Source organism: Camponotus vicinus, unplaced genomic scaffold (genome assembly GCF_025532165.1).
Source record: "Camponotus vicinus isolate PSW18456_S1 unplaced genomic scaffold, iyCamVici1.0 SCAF_2, whole genome shotgun sequence".
Lineage (NCBI taxonomy): Eukaryota > Metazoa > Arthropoda > Insecta > Hymenoptera > Formicidae > Camponotus > Camponotus vicinus.
In genome coordinates this window covers 3,119,654-3,143,793 of record NW_028141956.1, presented here as the reverse complement: position 1 = coordinate 3,143,793, position 24,140 = coordinate 3,119,654, and the positions used below count along the sequence as shown (strand labels likewise).

The 24,140-nt window shown below is 30.2% G+C and overlaps 2 protein-coding genes across 22 annotated transcripts in view; one reads left to right on the top strand and one right to left on the bottom strand.

The window, feature by feature from the left end:
• The window catches only part of LOC145966143 (choline/ethanolamine transporter flvcr2b), an 89,006-nt gene that overhangs the window by 57,613 nt on the left and 7,253 nt on the right, over nt 1–24,140 (bottom strand). For 4 of the 6 annotated variants that reach the window (XM_083089989.1, XM_083089987.1, XM_083089983.1 and 1 more), the window contains exon 3: nt 12,785–12,896. The exons of 1 other annotated variant lie outside the window; for it this stretch is intronic. The gene's annotated coding sequence lies outside the window, so the exon portion shown is untranslated. Of the gene's footprint in view, nt 1–12,784; nt 12,980–24,140 lie in introns of those variants that run through there. One more of the 6 variants, XM_083089986.1, reaches the window with a different exon arrangement.
• LOC145966141 (uncharacterized) overlaps nt 1–24,140 on the top strand; it is a 71,586-nt gene that overhangs the window by 41,612 nt on the left and 5,834 nt on the right. For 4 of the 16 annotated variants that reach the window (XM_083089963.1, XM_083089967.1, XM_083089966.1 and 1 more), the window contains 9 exons: nt 16,440–16,627; nt 16,962–17,049; nt 17,113–17,255; nt 17,904–18,033; nt 18,393–19,350; nt 19,807–19,907; nt 20,439–20,568; nt 20,642–20,719; nt 20,981–23,274. In XM_083089963.1, coding sequence (XP_082946089.1) covers nt 16,440–16,627; nt 16,962–17,049; nt 17,113–17,255; nt 17,904–18,033; nt 18,393–19,350; nt 19,807–19,907; nt 20,439–20,568; nt 20,642–20,719; nt 20,981–22,670 — 3,506 coding nt within the window. In that variant the 3' untranslated portion in view covers nt 22,671–23,274. Of the gene's footprint in view, nt 1–9,019; nt 9,391–10,052; nt 10,177–11,462; nt 11,547–12,701; nt 12,916–16,236; nt 16,257–16,439; nt 16,628–16,961; nt 17,050–17,112; nt 17,256–17,903; nt 18,034–18,392; nt 19,351–19,806; nt 19,908–20,438; nt 20,569–20,641; nt 20,720–20,980; nt 23,275–24,140 lie in introns of those variants that run through there. The other 12 variants (XM_083089965.1, XM_083089968.1, XM_083089972.1 and 9 more) reach the window with 11 other exon arrangements.

Genomic DNA, 24,140 nt, shown 5'->3' with positions numbered 1-24,140 from the left:
TAACCGCCACCGCGATAATCCCGACGAAGACAATGCGCTCCGTTTCGCTTCAACCCTGGCTGCCGTTCCCCAGGCACTTTAATCATTATACCTGCGCCCGCGACATCTTGACGGCGAGATTACGTAAAAGATACTGCTAGCGTTCGTAATTATCGTAGCTCATCCTCCTCTCACTTGGCTCATTCTGTGCAATTTTGCTTTCCCACGGCTGACGCGACGCGATCCCGTTAAAACACGAAAACCGACTGTTTCTGTCGGCAGCGAAAGTGGATTGCAAATTCGTTATCAACGAGCCCTCGAAATTGGTACCAAATATTGCGAATGGGAAGCGTGAAATATTCACTGTTTATTGCTTAAAAAGAGGGACATTTCTTTATATCTGTTAAAAAAAGAAGAAAGTTTTTGCTAAAATAATTCTTCAATTTCATTGACTTATGGTATATATTGCATTTTTTATTATATTGAACATTATGGAAATTAAATCATATGGAGATTATAATCGAATAGATTGTATGATAATGTAGTATTACAACAAAAAGCTTGCTTCTCAAGATAATATATTACTGTAGAGTTTTTTTAATATTTTATCGATGAGATGTGTAATAATAATACACATCATATATTTATTTAAAATCAAGAGAGAAAAATATGATATTATATAAATTTTATTTCTTATAATTAAAAAAGCATTTGTACAGAATCTATATAACGTGTGTACGTAGTTCAGTGGAAAGTCGATAGATTGCACGCTGTATCGCAACGATGTTCCAACATCTGATCTGTAAAATTTCGCAGGCAATCATTCGTAATCATTTCGTAAGCATTTTTAGTAACGGCAATCTTTCAAGCATTGTATGTTTGATACAATATAATTAATTAGCAAAAGAACACACGGACAAGATTTCTTATTTTAATTATGAAGTGTTAGAGAAGTAGGATTGCAGTTTTAATAAATAAATTTATATAAATAATTGCAGTTTTAATATATAAATTTAAATAAATATCGACATCAAATATATGTTACTAAATATCTTCCTAATATGATTTTATCGTAAGAAAAAAGAAGTATATATATTTATATACACACATAAACATCTAATTATTCTTTCTTAAAAAGATAAAAATATAAAAATCTCAATTTCGTAGCTTTCACACATACACATGAATCTATTTGATATTTATTTAAACTTGATTCTTTAATACTTTCTAATATCAGTAAATTACAGACAATACATTAGAATTTTTTTTAAATCTTTAAATGTCATGGAAAATTTTAATTAATGAAAAAAACAAATGTTCTTTAGAAAGAGCTTATTTAATTGGATATAAATTATAAAAAAAATACTCGATCCTTCGCGCGATCAGCTTTGTTATTTATAATGACATGATAGTACGAACATATTAAAGAAAGAAACAGTCGAACGACTCAAAAAGTAGATCTGAAAGGCGATCGCCATTTAACGGTAGATTCCCCATGGCGAAAGTTGAAACATCAACTTTGACGAGTTAGTTCCAAAGATACTTCGAAGGTGGTCGTAAATATTCTTGTCAATAGTCTAAAAATTCTAGAAATACTAATTTCTATAGTAATCGTCTGTTTGATATTACATTTCAATAGTACATATATTTTGCAATAATATAAATATTGAATTAATATTAATAATAATTCATTTTCAAGAATTTCTAATAATTCAAAAATTACTTAAGATCTCAGAGAATGCAAAATATATTTAAATAATTAAAAATAATTAAAAATAAAACAGCAAATAATGTTTACGATTTTTGAAATTCAAATATTTAGTTAATTGTGAAGCGAGAGAGTTGTTTCACTGATTTTTTTATGCAAAACGATTTGTGACTAAAAAATTAATTGTCATGGGAATTATAATACGAAATCTGAATCGGAGAATCTTGCAATACAACGCTTCTTTTTGAATGAATCACTGCAATTTCTGACTTGAAGGATAGATTTCTGATTACCTGATTCGTTAATTGAAGGGAATTATAAAGGAAATAATAAATAATTGCGTCGATCTTGTCGTATGATAATCATTAAGTCATCGTATCTGACTCATCCGAAGAATATCAATATTAAACAATCTTATTGACATTTAATAATCGCTAATATTAAACAATCTTATTGACATTTAATAATCGCTAATATATATTAAACATATGTAAACTATAAATTCTTTATATATAAAATAAGAAAAGTTCCGATAAAATTAAACAATAAAAAATATCCTATAATTTTTATAAAAAATTAACATTACATGTGAAAAACATAAATTATTATTGTATATGTTAAAAGATATCTTGGGATAAGAAAAATATAGCTTAATAATAGTAGGTCTTGGAAGAGAGCTTGTCTTAAAAAACTTGACCATTTTGCATGAACATTTCGTGCAGAAATATTTGTGAAAGACTATTAATTCACATTTATAAAAAAGCAGAAGTTAAGCAGAGTTTATATCATTATTTAAATTGCCACGGCATATTCTGCTCATTTTAATTAAATGAATCAGGAAGAAAACATCCTTGTTACTAATATAAATTTTGAATCAATTGGAAAGCCAAAAAGATGGAATAATTCGGTAAAAATGCAATAAAAATAAAACTTGTAAAACATTTTAATTTCAGTCATACAAAATAATAAAAATCTTGAGGAGATATTTTTAACATTTACCATCACACTTGATAAAAAAAAAGAATTGAAAAGATCTCCAAATAACTATATATCTTTTTCACATCGAATTCTAATATTAATTTTATATATAAATTTAAAAAAAATACATTTTTTGTGATTTTTCCAGGATTCATTAGAAAAGCATATTTCTTAATTAAATGTATGTATATTTTCCAATAATTTTATTTATCAAAATTAAAAAATTCTATCTCAATCTTTATCAAAATTAGAATTATGTCATGAATTCTTGTAATCGGTACAGATCAAATAAACAAGCACGAATAATCACTAAGCAGTAACAACAAACTAGCGTAAACTAGTGTTAATTATTAATTTCTTTTAATATTTATAAATTTTTTTTATAAAATATTTTATCAATTTATTAATTAAGACTTCTTGCTAATATCCATTTGCAATCATTTAAACGCATTCGCTTGATCTGAAACTGATTTTTACAGATTTTAACTGATTTTAAAAATAAATATTACATCATGTTAATGAAATGTATATTACTTTGCTATGATATGCTGTTATAATAAAAACAGTTGCTGTATTTTATGTGATTAATCATAGATTAATAAAAATGTAATGAAATCTTAATAATATACTTTCAATATATTATGGAATAGTATGCTTAAAAATTTATCGTGATATCGGTGTTTTGATAGTCCTATAAATAATTATCGACTAATATCGCAATTTTAAATTCGATTATCTGCATGTTTAAAAGTCCTATACAAAGTACAAATTTCTATCACCTCACAATATAATAAAATTAATCATACCTAATCATACAAAAATTAATCATATCTAAAAAATATTCTCTGGAAACTTTCATGCAAAATGTCGAATAATAACGATGAAAACTTGAAGTAAAATTATAAATATAAACCTTTTATTTTGAATAAATAAATGTCATAAAATAAATAGAATGTTTGGTGTGGTGACAATTATATGTAATTATATAATATAATGTAAATGTAAATTTATACTTATGTAAATCTATACTTATTGCCATATTCATTATAACACTTTACATGTTTTGCTTTTTGAAAAAAACTTTTTATTTTCATTCATTAGATATAAAATTTGTATAACACTTGTATAACACATTCCTAAAAAATATGTTCCGCTGTGAAAGGTACGAAATGTGGAATATCGCCGTAAGGAATTTGAAAATTCGCGGACCTTCAAAGGTCGCCAATAGCTTATATCTTGTAGTATATCTTGTAGTAGCAGTTTCTCTTTTATAGAATTTGTAATTTTTTTATTATATAAAACCAAAGTATTTTTATTCGTTTCTTTCTCAACGTGGATAACTTAGCCTTAAATGTAAGCAAAGATGGTTTAAAGTTGAAACCCTTCATTTGCATTTTCGCAATTCTAGAATTTTCGCGCGTAATTCGCTGAGATAACGTTTACGCGGTTCGCGAATTTTTTGTCGCGTCGTGCCATTTTAATACTTAGATAAAAATAATACTAAAACAACAAAATACTATAGTGTTTCGGACTATAACAAATAATCTAATGTCAAGTCTTATTATTTTTTTTTCGAATTTGATAACGAGGTTATTACTAGCAAAGAACGTCGAAATATGAAAAAATTTTAAGGAATACAATAATTGACGAGTATTGTAAATTTTCTTATATTTGTGTGTGAATTTAAATGACGTAATTCTCATTCATATTTTTAAAAACAGTCCATATATCGCTTATTAATGTCCAAGCTTTGCTATGAAAATGGAAATTCAATAAAAAAGCAAATATATTTATTATAATTACAATACACTAAAAAATTCATTATAATAAACTAATTAATTAATTTAAAGATTAAAATTGTTAATATTTATAAGTTAATAAATATGAAAGATAGTCGATTAAAAAGTTTGTTCTTTATGAATTATGAACTCTTTCGAATGTTTTCAACAACATATAAATAAATAAAATATTTCATTATACAATAAAAATTCCCATGATATTCTCAATGATGTTTATAGTTATAGTATGTCAAAATATGTCTATTAATTATGCTACTTTAAAATTTTCTTATGATAGGAACAAATTTCAATTTCAATTTAATCTGATTTTATTATTTTTATTAATTTATTCAATAATATATTATATAGTATATTAGTATATTATATTCGATAATAATTTGTAACTTTTCAACTTTTTTGTATCGCATATTACCTATATATGGCAATAACTATCTGTTATTCTTTCGATTTATGCCTAATCATGATATGATTTAAATTCACGAAACCGTAAACTTATCAATTTATTTACATCGTCTCTAAATAATTTTTGATATATTTTGCGAAAGTATGATAAAATTGCAGGTTTATCAACTCATCTGCTCAAGATATATATTTCTTTTGGAGAATGTCCTCTTTTATCACTCATCCAAGACACTTGATTTAGCTGACATGTTCAGTAATCGAAAATAAAACAAAAAATCTATATTGCATCAAATAGATATATATACGAAAAAGAAAAAAAAATATATATATATATAATGTAATATTAGATTCTATTTTTCTAAATAACAATGTAATATTACTATTAGATTTATTGTAATAAATTATTCTGATAAAAATTTATTACAATAAAAATCTAATAGTAATATTATATTATTATATAGAAAAAAAATCTATTTTATATATATAAAAAAGCTTTATAAATTTATAACTTAATCTTATTGCCTACAATATAGTTTTGCACTTTTTAGATGAAATGCGATACTATTTACAAACTGCTACGTGAAAGAACAATTTGGAATAATTATGGGAAAAAATAATTCCTATCAAAAAATATATTTGAAACCTTTGCAATGTATGAGTGTTGCATTTCCGGTCCTTTTAGCCATGAACAATGCCCAATATGCAATTAATTGCATGAAACCGTTTATTGCTTGGTAATCTTTGGATATCAGAGTGAGAGAAATTTAACGTATACAACATAAGTAGCCAATCTACCATTTTGAGGTCAGAGCAATTGAGGTGAAGCTCACAATCAGATACAAGTCGCGAGAACGTGTTATACATTTTTTGTAATATAACGCATTTATAATGCGTTACATTATAAAAACATAGAAGGATAAAGTGCATCATTTATGCAAATCAATTGAAACACTTCATTTAAAGATTTTCTTCGTATTTCTTTTCTCCGCAACTAACGCTCAAAGAGTTATAAGGTAATTTAATTTTTTTTCAAATATATATTGTTACAATAATAAAATAATTAAATCCTTATGTGTTCTCACAATATTGGCATTTCTAAATACAAAGAACATACAGATCTTAAATATTATACATACGCAAACATACAAATTATTTGGCAACTGATGGTTCAATTAATTTAAAAATTATACGTGAAAAAAATAAATAAAAAGATACATAAATAAAAATTATAAATTTATAAAAAAAATTATTTTTTAAATTTCTCGCGTACATATTACTGAGAAAATTGATTTTGAAAATTAAAAGAAAAATATTTTTTTCTTTTTCTTGTCACATTTATGATCAAAATTGATTTTATTTATTTCACAAAGTTCCACAAATTTGAGATCTGCATAAAATAAAATTTACTGAATATATTCTTGTATATTTTCATTCCACGTTTTTGGTTTCTTCATTTTTCAAAATGATATCACATCGCAATTTTGTAGTCGATTTTCGCAATTGCATCTTATCTGAATAAATCTTAAAATTCGCGAATAAATTATTTGTATGAAATCACCAGTTTTGAAGTCTTACCTGACAGTTTCTCAAATAAAGAAACTCATCTTCCATGCGAATGTTCATGTATCACACTTCTCAGCGCAATAGATATATCGCGTACTCTTTTGTATATAACTATTGCTTCGAATATCGGCATAGAAGCCTTAAATATGATGTGATATTTTGTCAGTCAAGTCGAAGTTGATTACCATATTGATTGTTATTACATCGATCGCGCAATCAACAGGAATCTCATAATAGCAACAGAAAATGAATATGATATAAGTATAAAGTCCTTGTTTATGTTTGAAAATCTATTACTTACAATGTATGTAATTTACTTTTGAAATCTGCGTTCAATAAATTATATTTGTATATTTTTCCTTTTCAATTGCATCATATCGTCCTCTTTGCATTAAAATAGACATACATCTAGTATTTAGAAGAAGAAATTGTTGATCAATTATTTTTCCTCTTTCTTGAAATAAATAATCTTAAAAAAATCAACAGAGCTCATATTGTTTAATACAAAACATGACTATCAAGAATTTCTAATTGAACATACGAATATATGAACAAAAATATCGGATTGAATGGAGCTCTTTCAGATTCTAATTATGAAATTATATTCTTATTCATGAGATCTTTAAAAAATAATAATTTTTGTTTATAACAACGTTAATTTTTCATGCAACTTTTGAGGTCTTTTTCAATATTTTTTATCCTTTTTTTACTTACTTATTGAAAGTCTGTATTTTTATTATAATTTTTTCATTTTATAAATATACATACACATATATACATGCGTACATAATGTGTGTGTGCTTTTTTATGTGTGTGTTTGCTTCGTATGTGAGAATTTTAAATTTTCTACACAATACATTCTAATAAATTTCAATAATTTCCAAATAGCATATTGGTAAAAATTTTACGTTTCGTTTTTGCATATATAAATTGCAAAGGGGGAAGAGGATTTATAGTTTATAACTTATAAATAATCCTTTCATTTTTTTCGCTATTAAAAAAATCGATTATTTCCACTGACACATTTTCGTTGAGAAAACAACGTTAATCAATCAACGAGACTGTTAGTAACTTTACTTATCCATTCTAATACATTCTATACTTATAGGCTAGATCTAACAAACAAATGCATAAGAAAATTCAGGTCGTCAGTAAAAGCACCCAGGCAACATTCGTAGATAAGGGAAACGAGTTCCGTGACTCTTCCGCGAATCGAGGTGACATTTACACAGTTACGATTGATTAATTTGGTGTCGGTTACTTACTAATATCGCGGGATTTGCGAAGTTAAAGTCATATCCCTATATCGTAATCAAAATCGTAATAATTTCAATCTACTCCAGGAAATGATATGAAATTGAATCTCACGCAATTCGAGCGATTACTTTTGCTTTCTCTCATACGGGCACGAACGGCTCTTTTTTCGGATTTCATTTGAAGAAGAGGTAAAAAGTCATTGTCGCATGACTGAGCAATAGATATAGAACCGCGTCTAGCGTCAGCGCGATAACGTTTGTTAGACCATAACGTGGCGAACGCGAACGACTATTGGTATCGCCACATGACTGGTATCGCTCCAATTCTTTTACTACATAAGTTGTGTGGCTTCGCGAACTTAAGCTCTTGTGGTATACGTCGTGCTAATAATTGCAGACATTCATTGTTAAAATTGCATCACAATAAAAAAATGAGAATAATGATATTTTAAGCGAAAAAAGCTCTATATTTTTTAAATTAATGCGCATGATATGTAGTAATTAACGTTTTCAGAAATATAAAAGATAATTCTATTACATATTTAAAGCTAATTGTTTAGACATACGATTACGCTTTACTGGTAAATTATAATTTATTTGTAAATATTTATGCGATTACACGGCTTATATTACATCTTACTATGTCTCATGCTTACTTTTATATAAACTAGTTAGCAAAAATGTGTAAAAGCTTTTCATCATTCGGTTATTCTAAAAGAAATTAATTAACAAAACGCTTTTAATCTGGAATACTATAAATTTTTATGATCGTATTAATATTAAAAAGTTAAAAAAATGCTTTCGATTTTTTTTACATATTTTTGCATACATGTTTTATGTAAAATAAATTAAAAGCATTTTATTTTAATTTTTTAATATTAATATTTTATAATTAATTAATATGTTATATTGTAAAAAATAATATTTCTTTAATTGTAAAAAATTATAATATTTCTCTATTAAATATACTATAAAATATCCTATAAATATTTGATAAATGTTCTATCGAAGAAGTAAAAATTATAAATTTCTACCCAGATGTTCCTTTCATTCGAAATAATTATCTCAGGAGAATTAAAGTATCAACATGTCGAAATTAATTGGAACCGCAAGAGGATTACAGTTTACCGGGGGCCTAATTTCGAGACTTGAGACTACTCGGCCGTAATTAGCGATAAACGCGCGCCGCGAATGCGGGCCATCGTGGTCCCACAAAACCGGGGGGAGTCTCCCCCTCGGAATCCGGCGACGCGGCGCGCGATTTCGCGATAGAGGCGCGTTCTCTCGCAAATACGAGCGACTCCCCACTATGAGGAGAAGCCATAGGTTGTACATCGTCGTCGCACAGGTGGACGAGGACGAACGGCGCACGATGTGCGTGTCGTCTTTGAATTCAGTCGCGAGCGAGCGGTACGAGAGCGCGCGAGTGAGATTTCGCGCGATTTACGCGCGTGATTAAGAGCCGACGATAAAATTAGTCGTGGCGACGAAAAAAAGAAGTATACGCGAATAAGTACGGTGACGAAGGAATTGCGCGAAAAACGAAGTGACAGAAGAAGGGCTAGGTGTCGTTTGGCAAGCGTAACAGCTGATCTTTGACCTCCGAGAACGATTATGAACATTCGACTTTGCTCACGATGAATCGGTATAACTATCAAAGACGGTCTGATTAAAAATGTATGAATGCGTGTTCGATAAGAAATGGGTGAATTGACAGAGATTAAGAGATATTTGTTATGCAAAATTGAATTTCTTATTCAGAAACGTAATATTTTTTTTTGTTATTATTATATTTTTTCGTAAAAAAAGAGAGAGAGGGAGAAAGAAAAACAGAATTTTTTATGTTTCAAATGAGACACATGTTACATAAAATTATAATTATATAAATTTTAATATTAAATTTTAATGAATTTTTTTTTGATAATAGTGTCGTCATACATTTCGTCAAATATAGAAAATTTAAAATATCAAATAATGAGAAACTTCTTTAACTTCATTAATTTAAAAATTCAGTTTAAAATCTAAAAAATTCAATATAATTAATTTAACAATTTTTTCATAACAAATATATTAATCTCTCGCGATAATTACAAAGATTAAACATACAATTTTGCAGATGAATCTTATTACTTTATTGTCATTACTTATTACTTCAAGATAGATGAAAAAGAAAAAGAGAAAAGCTTCGCAAACGATGTCTTATATTTATTAAAAATTAGCGATCATATAATTATATTGATTGTGTCAGTTTTGTCGGTCTTAAAACATCTAGAAAAATAAAAGTGATCGCATCTTGATGATCTACAATCGAATGAAACGAAAAAATCGTAGTTTCCCTGAAAAATTCGTGTTTATTAATACATCAAGGTCGACACTAATGACGGAGGCGCGATAAGAAGCGATATCGGCAATAGAAGTAGAAGAATGATGGATCTTCTCACGTTCGAGAAATTGATTCGAAGGCCTTGAAACGCGGTCTGGACATTCACCGGTACTTTTGATCCTACTTCATGCGCAATCAATCTAATAAATGATTTGGTTTTTATAAGCGCAAAAAAATTCTTGCGTTTGCAGAGCTCATAGTTTATAGTTTATACGACCAGATTGAAATAGCAACATACGATCTTAGAAATTAAAATCTTTTGTACAAAAGTTGTTGAGTTATAATCATATATTTTTTTTAATTAATCAAACTTTATTTTATATATCATATAAAAGTATTTGTATTTTTGATATTAAAAATTTTGATTGCTTTTTTTGAAAAATAAAGTCAATTTCTAATGTCATTTTCTAATGTCATTAATTTTTTGGAATTCTAAGAAATTTTTTGAAAAATCATAAATTTTGTTTGTTATATAAATCTCGAAAATTTGTATAAAATAATACATTAATGTGATCAAATTAATTGCGTTATTTGACAGACTATTATTTTTCATTCCAATTATTATGTGCTTTTTGTAATTTTATCAACTTATTTTCAACTTATTTACAAATTTGCTGTCAAAAATATTGTGAAAAGAATTCTTGGAAATATTTTTTGCCGAGAAAACTATATTTTTGCACATGTCATTTTTCTGGTTTGTATAATTAATCCAGTTTTATATCTTTTCAAATATTTTTGTACTGTTTTCATAAATATATAAATAATCTAATGAATGAGGTCGCATAAGTAGGTTTTCAGTAAATGCCGTCTAGCTAGGATAAATCGCAAAAGGATTCTCGCATGTCGAGAAAAAAATGATCTTATTTAGTTCTTGTTATCGTCACGCATAATAATCTTTTATCAACCGCGTGATACAACTGAACAAACTAGATGCTTTGAAACCGAGAAATGAGATTGTGACTTTCAATTAAATCTTTTCAGCGTGTTGATGATGACATGAGAATAATTTTTATGCAAACTACGAAAATGCTAGGAGTAATTAATTTTGTAACTATAAGCGTTTTACAATCGTGACATGTTTTTGAAAAATGTGACGATGCTTTGCTCGCCGAATCGTAAGAACGTAAAGTTTATACACTTGTATCGTACAATATATCTCTCACAAATGCTTGTTATTTTCTCATTTAGAGCGCTTATCTGAAGAGTGTTTTTAAAAATATTTCACGTTGAAAATCAAAACAATTAGCATCCTGCTCTGTGAGTGTTTTTAATTCTCTTCAATTTAGATATAAAAAAGATATATATGTAATTAACGATAGTAGAAATTGGACACATTCTATAAAAATGACACAAAAGATAAATATTCATTTTCCATAAATAATTATGATACTGTTATCAAGTACGACGTAGAACTCAGAGTTGGCTATTATAATAATTAATATTTCTAATAAAAGTGACGTAAACAGTTTAATAAAAACGTAAGTAAACATTAAGATAATTTTATTAACATAAATAATATTAATGTAAAAAGAAACATAATATTAATAATAGCAAAAAAATCTCAAAACCGATATAAATTAATATTATTAAATAATATTCAATTTTTTAATTTTTACGAAACTATATTAAATATTCAAATAGGTGTTTTATAATTTAAAATAATGATTGCAAAAAGTTTAATTTTTCGTATTAATATTAACAGGCGATTTTACGTAAGAGTATTTATGTAATATTTCCATGCATATCGTATGTCTATTTGGCATGCAAACTAAAGTCATGCATACGAAAAGCATCGAAAAACGTGATATGCCCGACTATATCCGACATAAAAAGACTTCGACCGCATACAACACAGAGATAATAACGATAATAATAAAAGTAATAATAAAAAATACGGAAGTGCGTTCAAGAGCAATCTTAAAGTTTGAATATCACTACCATCACCTTTGCTCGGTTGCTTCACTATTTGCTATGTAAGCAATAGCTAAATGAGAATTTTAAAATCACTCGTAAAAAAAAAGAAAAATAAGTCGACATTATCGCACAAGTTTCGTCAAAATTAATATACGTATGTCAAAATCTTGACACTCCTAATTAACCCTTCGTACGGTAGTAGATTCGGTAGTACTTACTTCAATCAAAATATAATTCGTATGATTTATCGCCGAACTTATCATTTTATCGCATGATAACTCCTAACTCGGAATCGAAGCTTTCAATATGAATTTTTCTTTTACAGCTTTAAAATTAAGCCTATAACGTGAAATAATTTCATAACATATGGCATTATTTTTTTTCTTTTCTAAAATCGAAAGTAGTTATAAATTACACTTTTTTGATTAGTTTCCTTAAGAGATAATAAATGTTAAATACGCGGTTTCTTTAGAAAAAAAATTTTCGTTACAAGTTTCTGAGAAAAGCATTATCACATTTTTCAAGAAATTGCTAAGAAATGTTACTTATATTTTTAAATTAAGAGGAATTTTAAAATTTGCAAGGAATATATATGATACACCTTACAAAAGAGATTATCGTTATCAAAAGAAATAATAAAGTCTTATACTTAACAAGTAAATGACAATTTCCTTGATATGTAAATGTATGATGTATGCAAGCGCCTGATTCATTGTTAGCTTATTACTCATTGCATCCCAAATTTTTGCGAAGAAATCCCGGTAGTCGAGAGAATATAAAAGAATAGGAGGAAATAGAGTACCTGCGATCGAGTCGGCGATAGAATGTGAAAGGTGCAGTTCATGCAACTGCAGTGGACCGAAGAGATGTTGACATTGATTGGTGGTCTGATCGTCGCCTATTTCGTCTATGTTCTGATCATAAAGAAAAATGGTAAATATCTATGCTACAGCAATAAACATTCATTTATTTTTCTCAAGTATGTTTGACTCAGCATATTTTTCAAATAAATTCTATATTATACCATATATTTTACTGTGAGTTTATTATATGTCAAGCTATTATTTATACATACATAGATACATATATATGTATGTGTATGATTTTAATTAATGTTAAAAATGTGAGAAACTAAAGCCGAGAAAAGCAAATTTAAATTAACTTGATACGACAAATAGAAACTATTACGAACTTGTTGAACTATTTGCAGTAATCGATATTGTTAATAGATGTGCACATATTTGAACATACAATTTTTGTTATCATAAAATATCATTTTATCAATATTTGTTACAATAGACATGCGTCATCGGTATACTATAATCTTTCCGCTGCAAAAAACTTCGACTTGTTATCTTTTTATCTCAAAACAATCCATAGATAAATGAAGAACTGCAACGATCATCATTTCTTGAAATGTAATAAGAAAATCTGATAATAACCTGACATATAATATTATATTATATTATAATATTTAAAAAGCGTATATTAAGATTTTATTATTTATATTTTATTATTTATATAGTATAGGAAATATATATCTTTTTTTCATGCAATAAACTTTCGCAAATAAAACTCCGATTTTATTTGACATATCTTTAATTATTTTTCTATATTTATTTTTATTATATTTATATATCAATTTATATTTTTTCTAGTTATGATTAAATAGTAAAAAAATATTATCTATATCTTCTTATATTTCAAACTGTTACTATTCCTATTAAAACACATCGACAAATTTTGTCTTCTCATTCATTGTACATGAACTTTCGCACGAAAATGCGTTCTCGAGGCGCACATCCTCGCGAGAGATATCGCCGTTTTCTCTCCGCGCAAAACTGGTCCAGTAACCTCTTCTCGAAATCGCTGAATGCAATAGATTATTTATAACGTTGCGATCGAAGAAAAACGAAAAAAAGGGAATGTCTTGGCGCAACGGTTTTACGTTTCCGTTATCCGGATTTTTGCGCGAGAAGTTCGTTCATGCTATATTAAGGTATCGTTATTAAATGAACGTTGAATTTCTCCGCGAGGAACGAGTTTCCCACATAAAATACACTCGTTATCGCGTCTCACATAGAGTTTATCCATCAAATTATTCGCATACAGATAGAAAAGTATCTATCTGTAAACCAAATTGTTATTTTATAGAGTATTGTTTCTCAATAGTGTGATAATTGACGTTACATCGTGAGAAAGTCGATGTTGATTTCTTTAAATTTGATGCTCTCGTAAAATAAATTGTAAAGAAAACTAATGCACTTGCATGGTATTGCGTTTCCAGCCGAAATATTAAATTTGTAGCATAAATAAAACCACATAAAAAAATTAGCATATTAATAAAAAAAACTTATGCAAATCGATAAAAAAATTTATGTAATAAAAAAATTTATGCAGACTCTGAATTATACAAGTTTTCAATTAATAATGTTTTGATGTCATACATCAATACTTAATGATCTCGACGATTATTATTTCAAGATCATTCTTCTCTCTATAAGTTTGACATTAAGTCGCAGTCACGCAAACGATTGATCAAGCTTCTTGTTTTCCCCATTTGATCACGCAAAAAAAAAAACCTGAATATTTTACATTAATTATGCACGATGATTGTTCCTTTACATCACGCATGCTACCGAAACACACTTAATGTAGTCGAACGAGGAAAGTAAAAGATCGATTGAAGGCCAACGGCGATGTCACTGGCTTCATCATCATTCACGGATATCGAGAAAACGATTTTGCTAAAGCAATCTTTCTTGCACGCCGGTTAATAATGCATACGACTTATGTTTAAGACGTCGTCGTCTCGCGCGCGAAATACCTGTAGTCGACCTTCACCTTCTACGGCGTGAGATCAAGGCTGGATGGTCTCGGAAAGAGATCCCTGGATCGATTATGCGTGCAGAAGAAGCGTCCGTGTGATCCACGACGTATCCAACATCTGTGTGATTCATGATTGTATAAAGAGAAAGAGAGAGAGAAAGGGTCGTCTCCCGCGGTTAGCACGCAACATGTTTATTTACAAATTGTTCGACGTGTCCTTGGAGGGATTATTATTTCTCTATGCTATCTACATATATACAGTATCACGGATAATATATTTAATACGCGTTTCTTTTTTTGATTTTTTTATTTATTCTGTCGAGAAAAGAATTTTTATCTCGTGAAAATATTTATATTCGAGAATAATTGAAGATCATCACACAGAATATTCCCGTAATGTCAATGAAAATTTTCAAAATAATAGAAATCTGATATTTTTCATATATATTTTATATATATATATTTTTATATAAAATATTATATAAAATAATCAAAATCAAATATTATATAAAACAATCAAAAATTATATAAAAAATATTATTTATAAAATTCCAAAGAAATCCTTCGAAAATATTTTTTTAACGTTTATTCTAAATATTCGAGAAGGTAAACAGGACAACATTTTTTCTGACGATTTTTTAATTTTCGGGTAAAAATTGAAGACTCAAGATTTGTGAAAATACGCTTTCCTCGTTAAAGATTAACAACTTAAAGTACATAGCATCATCATTCTTTCAAACCAAGCAATAAGTATAAAGAATACCGATTATTTAGAAAATGAAGATGGGTGAAAATGCACAAACGGGGTAAAAATCGCGGCCGCAAACGTGACTGCCGATAAAAGAGCGTGCCTCGAGTTTCCCGCGGAAAGAGTTCAGGAGGTCGGCGAATTTCACCTGCGACGCGCGAGGTTTCCGCACGTCGGGCGAGATGAAACGCAAAAGGAGGAGGCAGAAGAGAGAACGGAATGAATCGCAAGACCGGCGAGAGAGGAGTGGTCGCGCGAGTACGTATCGTCCTTGCCAGGTCGCGTCGGAGAAATTACGAGGGAGATGCGGTGGCATTTGTGATGGTACTTGCTGCCGGCCATATATCGCCGTTATCTCGCCATGGCTCCGATCACCATGGCCGAAGAAAGTTGCGGCCGGTCGTGCCGATGCCGACCAACTGCCCGACAGTCGCTCGGGAAACCGCGATCGATCCATGGGATCGCCAATCGACCGCGAATCAATGTAATAGTGGAGTCGAGGACGACTAATAATATTGTTAAAAGTTAGAAAAATATTACAATTTTCTCCTTCGTTCAAGGAGGATCTCTTGTCTTTTGATGTAGACAGTTCTTGATCTTTATATTAATAATGGATGTTATGAGGATATGATTGGTTAAATATGGAAACAACATGAACTCGCTGTCGTCAAAGTCTGCGGCTAATTCATCGAAATTGGTGCGTTTAAGCTTCTGGTACAACTGGGAATTTAAGAATTTATGTAGGGATTTAAGAATTTGTGTAGTTTGTATTATAATTAGAGAAGATTTGTTGGATGTAATATTCGAATTTGGCGATAAATCGAGAATCGGGATGTATTTTTTGGTCATATTCAACAATGGATTTCCTTCGATGTTTCAGATAAACCATCTATGGATTCGCCAGCTACGGCGCACGCAGCTCTCAAAGAGATCGTCGAGCGAGCTGTCGAGGAAGCTCGGAAGTTACCGAGATTGGGTGCATCTGAGGATACCGAGCATCCTTCAGAAGGTCGTCCAATCGCTGATCATAGTTACGAGGACCTTCTCGCCACCGCGATACTCAATAAGGTTGTTTAAACATGTTAGAATATTTTTTACCGATAAATATCTTATTTGCACACGAATTGATTGTAAGAGAAATTAAAATCCGCATTATACAATTTTTTTAATTATTAGATAAAACCTACGTATTTTCTTAAATTAATTATTACGTAACATGAAACGTGCCATACTTCTTTTTACATAAATTATTGTCATTGTATTTAAGTTTGCACATTCTTTGAATAAATCATGAGAGAGATTATATTATCGCATAAAAATTTTAATATTATTTATTATTAATTAAAATGTATGCTGCAACTTGTTAAATCGAATATGATGAAACTTACGGTGCACATTTTAGGTCGTCGAAAAATTCCAAAGAGAACGAGTGGATGGCAACAGCAACGTACTACATGACACAGATTCGCCTAAAGCGAAATATATCATGAGTATGTAGAATTTACTTAACATGTTATCGCGCATAAAATACGGGATGTCATATTTTTACGAAGATGATGTTCCTCTTTCAGCTGAGAGCGAGCATGGCCTTGAGGAAGACGCGGCGAGTTATATGTCCTATCGTCGCGAATGCAACGGTAATCATAGCGCGTCGATCAGACGAAATGGAGATAATCGGGAACCGGTGTCTTTTATGGTATGTACATCGCATTTACATATTTTTAGCAAAATGCGAAACGTAAACGTAATGCTATCAGGCATTAAAAGATGAATAAAAGATCTTTATGTCCGATTTAAATTCTTCTATAATATATTGATATAATACAATATATATAATCGATATAATCATTCAAAATAATGGTTTCGCAGCTACAATAGTGATTTTTTAGGTACGAAGAATTAACTGATATAGATAAATGATTAGCAAAAACTGTAATATATGTTTTACACTTAATCAGTTTAAATGTCAGTGATAGAATTTATATCTGAACTAATAGTAAGATTTAAAATAAAAGTTTTTTTAGGCTAATCATATTTGTTATAAAGTTTAATTGTGATATTGAAAAATCGTTTCTCATAAGGATCATTCTACCTGGAAATTCATATTTAACCAATGTATTGATTAATATTTGATAATGGAAGTTAAATTTCCAGAAAGTATTGTTAAAATTTAATGTTATAAATTCACTACAGGTTACAAATGTTCTACTAGATATAAAAAATAGCGATTTTTGTTGCGATATCTAGAATCCTACATCAGTAAAACATTTTTCTGAATTATAAAATATCATTATATCATATACTGTATTTGAAAAAAATAGCGAGAAACCGAATCTCGTTGCAGATGGAAGAACAAATAGAGGAGGTAACTACGATCACGTCGGATGATGATGAATTTCGGAGCAATGATGTCATGGAATTCGAATGCACCCGGCGTGTTCCATTTCCGGAACTCGGAATGGATATCGTTGACCGTTAGTAGCTTAATTTTCACTTAGAACATCACATTTATGTGTATAAAATGTGTATAAAAATATACGAAATTATCAACGAAATAAAATATATATGGCTATACATTTTAAAAAAGATTATATATTTTATAAGATCATAATTTTATACTTTAAAAGATTAATTTGGTAAAATCATAAATCCCTTGATTTATAATTGTTCGAAATTTATTATTTTGACTTTTAAGCATCGCCAAATTTGCTCTTAATAGTGTTTTCTTTTATGCGGAAAATAAGAATATCTTATAATGATAAATTTCCATAAAACACAAAATATAATTTTATTACGAATTACAAAAGCGATTATTTATTTTTTATGGAAATAGCTCCGCGAGAGTTGTCGCCATCGCCATCATCATCGTCAGATTCCTCAGATTTAGATCGCAATGAATACTCGGCCAGGACAAAACGTCATGTCGCTGATCGCGCGATGGATCTAATCTCGCCCGTCGAATCCTGGGAGGACAATTGGCTATTCCAAAAAAGAAGAACATCCCGAACACAGCCGGACGCGGTGGCTATGTTAGTACCAAGTTCTAACGCGTATTACAAGGCCCTGATCGGCGACAGAGATGCTGAGGACACGTCAGATTTGTCCGAGTGTTCTTCCACGAAATCCGATGAAGAGATCGAGAAGGAACTGATGGAAGCTATTAACAACGTAGTCCCGAGGACTCCCAGGACGTCCGAATGCGATGCGAAAAATAATCAAACGGAAAATAATTCAGAAGTGCCAAATGTTGCCATGCAACTCGGAAAAGATGAAATCGACATCTGTCAAGAAACAAAAATTGAAAAAAATTTGTCTGAAAAAATTTGCGAGCGTTTCGACGAGAAAATTAGTGAAAAATTATTGAAATCTCCAGAAATCTCGGAAAAGAAAACAATCAAGCATGTAAATGATAAAGAGAAACTAAGTGAAAGTTCCTTTGCGTTGATAACGGCGACAAAAGGAGAAGACGAAGCCAAAGAGAAACCTAAGAATACAACTGATTGCGGCGAAAGGATAATCGCAATCACGGTGGAAAGTTCTGCGCGAAAGGACACGCAATTTGAAAAATCGAGCGAGAGGAGCGATCAAATGGGAAACGTCGTCGACGAAGATGAAGACCAACGAGAAAGCGAGTACACCGAACACTACGACACGGCGATCCAGAGGCACCTAGACAGTCTGACGAAAGTCGAAGTTTGTTCTGGAGAAAACGAGATGACTGACGAAATGAGTAAAACAATGAACGACCAGTTCAAAGAATTGGAAAATAATTCAGCTGAAGAACAAGAAAGGTAAAATTCTAAAAATATCTTTTTTTCTAAATATTAATTAATTGTAACTCATAATTTCATTCATTAATTGTAATAACATTAGAAAAAAATAAATTTACAATTTATTTTTTATATATTTTATAAATTAAATTCATTTAAATATATTGTTAAAATAAAATTAATTCATTTGAATATATTGTTTAAATGTATTTTTTTATTATTTTTATATGCGTGCTCTTTTGTCAATCTTTCTTTTGATTTTTATTTCTGATTTTTCATATGCATCTAATTTCTAAGGATACGATAAATATGAATAAAATTTTTTGTTTCGAAATAAACATGCAATAAGCGACAATGATAGTTCGGTTCCCTATACAACTCGGTATTGCATGAATTCCGTATCCTGCTAGGTAATTGTTCCTATCATTCCGTCGCGACACGTTGTACTTCTTTCGTAATTCTTTTCCTTTTATACAGCGAACGCTTACAAACCAAAGTCCAATTATCTTATGCAACGAGTGAAAATCACGTCGATATAGCGGATGAAAACGATCGATTAAGCGCCCCACCACGTCCAGGTAACTTTAATTATTCATAATAAACTTATATATAATCATTGCCACCGCAATTATATACTTTTCCGTTGAATTTACAAGAAAATATATTTTTTCATATAATTTTATAATATATTTTATAATATATATTTTAAAATAAAATAAAATAATTCTTTTTCTAATATAAAATTATACAAAAGAAGTATAATTTATTACTTAAGTTAAATACAAAATTTTTATAGAGAAAAATAATGCAGAAGTTATTATAACTGATATAATATATAATTAAAATCAATCATATATAAAATTTTTTTAGAAGTATTTTTTTAAATGCTACAAGAAATCATGAATCAAGGAATAGAATATTAATTGTAATATATATGTATATATATTATGTTGTTTTTCAAAGTATATATGAAAAAATAAAGGTTTAGTAAACTTAAAAAAATATTCTCAATGTTATGCAATAAAACGCGATAAAAATCATAAATGTGAATACTCATGCATTATAATAAGTATATCGCGGATAACATAATAATGAATAATATCGTACAGGTACAATAGCAGAACGCGAGCACAAGAAATGGGAAAATGCGCCGCCGATCGAAAACAATCCCTATAGCGAGGAAAATATACGAAAACGATGCTTGGAGAGACAGTATTCGAGAAGTTCGGATATTTCAGGGTAAGAATCGTGTGAGAATGTATGCGAATATCATAGTCGCAAAGCCTTCAACTTGATCTCTTGTTTTATTCAGAGCTCATTATGACTTAACAAAATTGAACGAAGCGAATCTGGAGGCGCTCCTAGCACCCGATTGTCCGGACATTAAACGGTAACTTTCACCAATTACCTCGAAATAATAAAATATATAAAAAAAATTTCCCTTTTTATATTTTTCTTTTATAAAAAGACTTTAAAAAGTGTAAAAATTCCAGTTTGCTTGGAAAAGGAAAATTCAAACAAATGATTTCTTGGGATTCTTTTCCTATGGCTATAGTTTTCGATTAAAAATGTTTTTACAAAGTATTAACTGGATTAAAAATAAACAAAAATTCAAACTTTATTTCACGCTATTTTATTGGTTTTTCTACAGATTCGGCAGGGACTATTATATCAACCAATCAAAAGTGGCCAGCGGAGAACGACAGGAGCAGGCCGCCAGATCGACGATGTCTTCGATGTCGAGCAGGCCGAGCAGCTCGCTGTCCCAGCGATCGAGTTGTACTGGAAACGAGCAACGCGAACAACAGGTGAGTCATCACGAGCTCGAGCAATTCGAGGCCGCCTCGCTGCGCAGTAGTCTTCCTAGACGACGCTGTCGCGATCCCCTTGCCAGTCCACATTTCGCGATCAACCCCCTCCTGCATCTGAAGCTGGTGAGTGATCGGTTACCCCACGACGACGACGATGACGACAACCAGCAAGTCAAGAATGTCATAGAGAACGAGCGAATAAACGAAGACAGGGAAAGCACGATTGAAGACACAACAGGAGATCAAAGATTCAGAAATTTTGGAGCTATAGTTGATAGAAAGGAGAATAACGTTCTGGCAGAAGACTTGGAGGTCGATACAGACTTTGGAAGAACATCAGCGAATTGGAATGAATTTTCGAACGATCACGATGCAAATGTCGACCGCGAGGCTGAAGAACCGATAGTACCGCGATACGATGCTAATCGTGGGGGTTTGTCGGACCATCAAGACGATTGCGATCTGGGTGATCATGATTCAGGGATCGGTTCGCGCGATTCGGTGATCAGCGATCGGGATCGCTGGCGACGACTGTATCGGGTGGCAGACAACAATCGTCACGATGGCGGTGAAGAGATATCGTCGATCGGTGGCAGGAGATTCTGGACTACTGGCGGATATAAATATCACACGTTCGGCGGCATTAGAATCCGACCGAGGGAAAGGGAGGACCTCGACGATCTTGAAGATGAATCGACTTTGCCACCGGTGGATGAGTTCGCGGATCATCCACTGGAGTTCGCGAAATTAAAATTTCAGACTTTTGGTGGGATTAAAAAAAGTCGAAGGATCCACGGCAGCAAAATTCCAAATTACAGGAGGATCCGGTTGAGACCGATCCTGCCAGAGGTTGCATCCGCTGCGCCCAACGCTGATCAAAGGCGCGATCGAGTCGTAATGGGAAAATCAAGGAATTTTGAATTGTATTCTAACGTCGATCGTTTAGGAAGCTTGGATCGGTTAGCAAACTTAAATCGTTCCACAAGTTTCGAAGGATTCGCTAGCTGCGAGCATTCTACGAGCTCGACTTTCGAGGAGAGCGATTGGCAGAACGAAGAGGATGACGTTGTGGATCATCGGGTTTCATCTGGACACGATATCGGCAGAAATCGAACGACAGCCTTCAAAACAAACTCCGCAAAATATAGAAATCCCATTCGTAAGAAAGACGTAAATTTGTCCTCTCTCTTGTCCTTCGAAAACGAGAACGACAAATGGCAGGACGAACCATTCCATTCTATTTCTAATGAGAATATAATGAACAAATTCCCAAGTGATAGTTCAAAAAAGCGAAAAATTTGCGCGTTTAGCGACGACGATGTTGCGAGACGAGGAAGAGAAACGAGATCTCGAAGATATCGGGAAATCTTTGAGGAAGGCAATGGCAGAAAGTTGGAGAAATTGATAATCAGGAACACCAAGAAGAGCCTGAACAGCTCGAGGAAACTTCGAGCGCAAGAAGAGAAAAGCGATGATAAGAGACACAGAAAGTTGGATGAGAGAAGTTTGAGTAACGTCACAATATGGTGACGATAAACGCTGATCATGAATAGAATCGACTTCGAATGTACAAGAAAAAATGTACAAGATATATCACGTTAATAATTATAGCGTGATTTTCATGAAGAAACATCCTGTTATAAGAATAATTCCAGAAATATATATTTGCCCTATTCTATCTTAAAATGCCAAGATACTTCTTACTATTAATTAATATGGAAAAATAGAAGAAATACTTCAAGATAAGTTGGTATACACAATGAAATGAAGAATTAATGAAGGATATTGCGAGATTTTTGACGACACGAATATTAGATATTCAGAATACGAGCTTCCGTGCGATAATTGCCGGATACGATCAAGATAATGATTGTAAAGATTTATTAGCAATACTTTAATATAATTGCTATACAATGTTATATAATTGATTTACTTTTCTCGGTGCAATAATGTGCCTGAGAAAATGCATTTGTATTAGTGCCGTAATTATGTAGCCATATTTTTCAAGATAAAAGTGCCATGGCGCAATGCGCTAATAAATTATGAATGAGTGCAATAATTATACAAAATTAAGAAATCATATTTATACGACGATGAGTCGCAAGTGGTAAATAAATACGGGTGTACAAAAGTACGAGACATGTGTCATCATAAAGTTTATCCTATTCCTTCACAAGAATAACTTCTATAACTCTGTACTTTGTTTTTGTTTTATAAATTACTTTTCTAAAATATTGAAATTAAATAATTTTTGTATGTTAATTCCAAATAATATATTGACCTAATTCAAGATCAAAATTAATTAATAATTATATTGCAGATGGATATAAAATTATTCTACATATATTCATAATATTACAATCTAAAAAATGATACAATAGAAAAACCAATAGGTTCTTAAATTGAGATATTTACGAAATATGAGATTTAAATATAAATATTTAAAACTGTTAAAATCGTAGAATCGACTTGTAAAAAATACACAAGATATATCATGTTAATAATTAGCGTGATTTTCATGAAGAAATATTATTTATATAGCTTACACACATTATCTTTTGTTTGTGTATGTACATATTCTTTGTGTCCCATATTAATATACGATAATCTTAATTAATTTACTAATTTAAATAATGAGATAAAAATTAATATTTCAATCGCATGAAACTTACAGGTGACGGTTTCTGTTTAATTTTAATGTTAATATTTACAAATTTATATTGCAGAAGTTTTTTTTAACAAGATTTCATTTTGAATCTTATCTTGGTAATATTGATTAAAAGCATATTTATATATATTTAATATCTTGCACATTTGTGAAATGTTGCAAATTTTTTCACTACAATTTTATAATTTTTTCAATTAAATATTAAAGTGGCGATTGTAAATACGAATTTATTATTTCAAAAAGACTTATAACAAAAAACTTGCAAATTTCTGATCATGTATTATATTTTATAGACAATAATTATGTACTATAATTTCCAAATGATTTGACAG